At 45.3% G+C, this 5,271-nt stretch overlaps 1 protein-coding gene across 1 annotated transcript; it reads right to left on the reverse strand.

Moving 5' to 3' along the window:
* Positions 1 to 1,011: 1,011 nt before the first annotated feature.
* On the reverse strand, positions 1,012 to 4,247 carry PVALB (parvalbumin). The gene is made up of 3 exons (XM_009073033.1): positions 4,085 to 4,247; positions 2,046 to 2,178; positions 1,012 to 1,620 (listed from the first exon to the last, which is right to left on the reverse strand). Exons 1-3 carry the CDS (start codon positions 4,143 to 4,145, stop codon positions 1,503 to 1,505), a joined length of 312 nt encoding a protein of 103 aa, XP_009071281.1. The 5' UTR covers positions 4,146 to 4,247; the 3' UTR covers positions 1,012 to 1,502.
* Between the last annotated feature and the right edge of the window lie 1,024 nt (positions 4,248 to 5,271).

The following is a 5,271-nucleotide window of genomic DNA, read 5'->3' on the forward strand; positions in this document are numbered from 1 at the left end:
TACAATGTTCTGGTTTTCAGGCATTGTTTCAGCTTTTAGGAAGAAAGTTGTGATGAATCTTAAGTAAAAATATTAGTGCTGTATTCTCTTGTATAAGCAAAAATCCTTCTGCAATATAGGTCTTTTACTCCAGTTGTGACTAGGTTTGATTTGGTTTTGTCTTCTGGAACAACTGAAAATGTATCTTATGTGAGGTTGGTGGATCAGCTGTAACCTTACTTACCTGAACCAAGTTTTCTCTTGAAAATCTTACCCAGCCTTTCTAGTACTAACTGATTTTGATGTGTGTAAGACCCATATAGTAAAGAATAGGATATTTCAAATAAAGACACCCTTGTGGGATTCAGCAGCACTGCTGGGGGTCAGCAGGAGCTTCCCCTAAGTGCTTCACCATTGCTCCTCTACAACCATAGTCAGGATTGGAGAAATTAAGAGGTTTTGGTCCAGGAACAGGGGCACAGCCACTGATGCACAGTGTGCTAAGAACAGGCAGTTCAGCTAACACATCACCTGACTATTATGTCAGTGGCTGATTTTGTCAGTCATTTTTTCAGCTTCTAGATGATGAGTCTATGATAGTTCACTGCATTTTGCTTTTTATTTCCTTTTTAATTGCGCTTTTTTTTTTGAGACATTTTTCACAAGTCCCAGAGATCAGGGAGATATGAAGGGTTTAGGTATTTTTTTTAGATTTCAACCTATTGTATAGCTTATTGATGTGGTGAAGACTTAGCAATTGGCTGCTGTCTGTGTGATTTAGTACTCTGGCCACAAACTTCCACTATTATCTCCTGCAGTGAGGAAAGCTTCCAGTGTATCTCAGGATTCCAGGAAGAGGAAAAAGGAGAAATTTATGTGGGCTAAACTGATTCATCCCATGGGGGAATAGAGAACAGCAGTAGTTTTTTAAGCAATGCTATGAGAGGAAAAGTTGTTTCCTCATATTTCTCATGTTCAGTAAAAGGGAGTGACAAGCTTTCTTAGCCGTGAAGACCCACATAAACACTATCTTAAGCTGGATAGACTGTTACTGTACAGAAATTCTGTCGCAGACTGGGCATACCTTGAATTTTAAGAGCATCACTTTGCTAAGTCATGCATTTCTTCCTATTAACTAATCAAGCAGAAATGCTGTTACTCAGCTTTTTTTATCCTAAGTTTTATAGTCAAACCCAGGCCTTTGAACTCTCAGTGTCCTGATCGTCACTCCACTGATATCAACAGAGAAATTAAACTAGAAGTAGGATTTGGATGGGCACTTGGCCCTGCGCTGCAGCCTGAGCTCGGGTTCTGCGAGCTCTTGCCCCCTCTAGTGTCAGAACTTGGCTGCTCTTCCCGCAAAGCCTCCTAGCAAGGTATGGCAAACGGAGCAGGACTTGGCATTTCACTAAACCCAAACCGTGCCCTTCACAAGGTCACAGCCCACAGTGATTCCCAGGCTTCCTCAGTTCTTGTATGTAAGAGTAATATTCGATAATTACTGACAAAGTTTACTCCTCTAATCACATACCATCAGCGCCAATTTTACCATCACCGTCCTTATCTCCAGCAGCCAGAAGAGCCTTCGTCTCTTTGTCTGATAGGTCTCTTCCCTCTGGGGTAAAACCCTTCAGTACAAACCTAAAGAGCAGGCATGAAAAAAAGGAAAGTTGTTTGGTTGTTTTTCCCCAGAACAATTACACTTTGTATTTATTTGTACCACTAATTTGATATGCAAGTTGGAACTCAGGGTTGTATCTTCTGTTGTTGACTTTTAACATTCAGGAGGAGCACTTTACTCTGAAGCTGCATTTGGCTGAAGAACTATTTGTAAGGTATTGATCATTCACGTGTTTCAGGGACCCTGTAATTGAAGTTAGAAGTAGCTATCTTCAACACACTTTAGATCATATGCTCAGCAATCAACTCACATTGCACACAAATACCAGTCAAGAGCTTGAACTGTATGCTACTAACTAGAGTCTTGTAAAAAAACAGCAATAAAAACCCCACAAGAAATTAGACTCTTAAGGCGAAGTTATTTGAGAAAAGATGTCTTCACTTACTTCAATTCTTCCTCTTCAATGAAACCGCTTTGATCTTTATCAAGAATATGGAAAACCTTCTTCACATCTTCTGGGGTCTTCTTTTTCAATCCTACCATCTCGAAAAACTTCTTGTAGTTAAAAGATTCAGCCGCTGTAAGAGGTGAAAAAACAGAGAACTGCTTAGAAAAAAAATCATTGAAACATACACCAACACATATCCGTGGTTTTCTTCCATACTGCTGTTTGTCCTGCCCTGGGAGGAACAGTCGAGACCAGCTGTGCTAGGAGCTGGATGTACGCACCGTAATCGCCCATGCTTCACAGGTGCTAGTGGAAATAAACAAAGGCAGTGTCTCCGTTTTGCAGATAAAAAGCTAAGCTAGAGGGATAGCGACTTCCTCAAGGTCACACAAAAAGTCTGTGATGGAGTTGGGAGCTGAGGTCTAACCTGCCTGGTCTCTTTGCAGTGCCTTAAACCCCCTTTTTCTTCACACCTGATAGACATCTGATAGCAGACTCCGACTATTAGATCCCTGTCACTTTTTGACATTTCCACCTCTGGGAAAAAAACAAACATGCTCTTGCTCAACCATGGAGCTGACGAGAAGTGTTTCGGAGCACACGGCTGTTTCTTTTTTTCCTGGAGACTTACTAGAAATCAGTGTTGCATTTCGACCGCTAAAGGTATGTGCAATAGGGGGGTGTGAGCTCAGGCAGTGCTGCGCGGTGCTCTGCCTGCAAGACCTTGTGAGGCATAGTCACCGGGGAGGGAAGAAAAACAACCCAGAGCCCTTGAAATCAGGAGCCGTGATAAATGAGTTTACCTGCGCCACCTCTCCCATCCTTTACCCGCACCCGCGTTTGTCTCACCCACGTAGCCTAACGGCTGTGATGTGTATTAGAAATCCGATACAGTGACCTCCAAAACGTGCGGTGGACGTTTTTTGTTTTTCTCCCCTTCCCCGTGCATTTTTATTCCCGCCGCAGCTTTTCCTATTACATAAAATTAAGGAGGCTCAGTCTTCCGTGCCCTGTCTGACTGAGATCTGTCATTAGTTGCTGCTAATTGCATGTGCTCCTGGTCTTGGAGATGGCCATAGAACAATGGAAGCTAATGAGTAAAACAGGTGCTAGATCAAGCAAAGCAGTTTGTCCGTCCCTCTGCCGGGGGGGAGCTCGACTGAGCTGAGTCGGGCTCAGCGGGTTTTGCGCTTCTGTCTGCTCGGGAAGGTCATCGCACAGACCAGGACCGACAGAGGCTGCTCTCCGGGATGGTGCGGTCAGCCAGGCAGTTTGGGGGAGGGAGGAGGGGGGATAACGTGCATCCCGGGGCACGATTTCTGGCGTTTCTGTGAGAGCAACCTTAACTCCCTGAATCTCTGTAAGCACGAAGAGGGTTTGTTGTCAGTTTTAGGGGTCGCGATGAATAAGTGGGATAGGGAATATCTGAAACCCGGAGGAGTCTGAGAGGGAAGTGTGGATCACTGCAGCCATTCGTCCTGCAGAGAGCTTCTGCAGTCGAGCAGTGCACCCGCTTGCTCTACTGTTGCCTTCTGCTCCATCCCGACAAGCAAAGCCCACCCGGGGGTTCCGCATACGAAGTACGAAAGTGGTTTCTTATCTCCTTGAAACGGGAAACAGCAGTTCGGTAATACCTGAAACTGAATTTCAGGAGTGAGTGGGAAGCTGCCGACATCCCATGCTGACTTCCCTATCCCACATCAAGATATAATGCAGCCTGATTTGCGGAGGGTTTTGTTCCCTTTGAAAGTATCTTCTCGGTAGAAGCAAAGTCTGTCCGCAGTTAGTGCTTGTTTTCCTTTAAAATAAATATTTCACCTCTGTAACGCGCAGAGCAACTTTGCTGAGGATGCAGCTTTGTACTTCATAAACCTGTCAGACGCATTCACTGCACTTCTGAAAACACATCCTCATTTGATATTTTGTCTAGCCGGTTCCTCTAATCTTTCCCGAGCTTAAATAAATGCACTGCTATCCTAAACTGAAGAGATGAAAGGAGAGAAAGAGGGAAGAAAAAGAAATAAAAAACCACTCACCTGAAAAGGCTCCCACAGCCTTCTTGATATCCTCAGCGCTGAGCAAGTCAGTCATAGCCATCCTGCAACTGTTTGAACAGGGAAGCAAGTGCGAAAAGATTAAAAAGTGCTTTTCTCATCATTTCTGCTCATATGACCAAAGCTGCAGTGCTCTGTGGGGATGGCACACCGGGAAAGGCTGGACCCGTGCCAGCTCTATAGCTCTGCGTGGATAAGTGCCGTGGGCTGTCGCTCTCCAGTTTGCAGAGCACCAAGTAGTCCACAGACGCGAGGGATCAGCTAAAGAGAGGGCACGGGGATGCCTTTGCGGGGACTGGGGTGGGGGAGGATGCGAGTGGGGGTCGCTCCCAGGGAGGCTGGAGCCTAAGCCTTACTGGAGCAGTGCCAGGGTCTGCTGTGATACCGGCTGGAGAAAGAGTTTTGCCAAGGTCAAGTTCTCGGGTGCGGTGGACGAGCTAGTGGTGCAGAGCTGAGCCTTTTCCTTTAGTAAGTCAGGACGAGCTTTACCAGTTATATTCGGTGATGAGTAAGGAACTGCAGCATATGCCAAGCTTCAAGCTGCTCTTGAGGTCGGGAAGCAAATGTAATGTAGCTTTTGAACATTTGCCTTATCGTTCAAACACTTTAAGCATCTCTCCCTTCTCCCTTCCCCCTCCCCTTCACACACATATTCCTTTTAGACCTCGTTTCTTTCGGGCCAGTCCATATTAAGCATCATCCTCACTGAATTAATTATCACATCCCTGAGAATCCTACAGATCCCGTTTGTAATGCACAATATGCTGCAGAATCTTCCGCGATATGATATGGCGAAACGAGATGCGAGGCGACAACATGCTCGTGCGGAGCTCCTGTGCAGCACTTCTCGGCAGCGGCCAAAAAAAAAAAAAAAAAAAAGAAAAAGAAAAAAAAAAGAAAGAAAAAAAAGAGGGAAAAAAAAGAGGGAAAAAATATTTAGGAACTGTAGTGTGTTTTCTAGGGTTGATTTTTTTTTCCCTCCAAGAATCTGTGCCCATTTTTCACATGAAATATGGCAAGTAGTCCAACTTGCTCTCAGAGTTTGGGCAGGAGCCATTAGGCTGAGATAGCCAAGGTTAGGGCCCAGTAGTAGGGCAGATCTCTGCAGGAGTATTGGCAACTCTGCTTCAGGAGGGACGGGGGAGGACAGAGCGGTGGCAGCGACATCC

Source organism: Acanthisitta chloris, unplaced genomic scaffold (genome assembly GCF_000695815.1).
Source record: "Acanthisitta chloris isolate BGI_N310 unplaced genomic scaffold, ASM69581v1 scaffold6074, whole genome shotgun sequence".
Taxonomy (NCBI): domain Eukaryota; kingdom Metazoa; phylum Chordata; class Aves; order Passeriformes; family Acanthisittidae; genus Acanthisitta; species Acanthisitta chloris.

Coding starts and splice junctions, on each gene's coding strand:
- PVALB (XM_009073033.1), bottom strand. CDS start 4,145: ATGGCTATGACTGACTTGCTCAGCGCTGAGGATATCAAGAAGGCTGTG. Junction 2,179..4,084: donor GGCTGTGGGAGCCTTTTCAG/GTGAGTGGTTTT, acceptor CACCTCTTACAG/CGGCTGAATCTTTTAACTAC. Junction 1,621..2,045: donor ATTGAAGAGGAAGAATTGAA/GTAAGTGAAGAC, acceptor CCTGCTCTTTAG/GTTTGTACTGAAGGGTTTTA.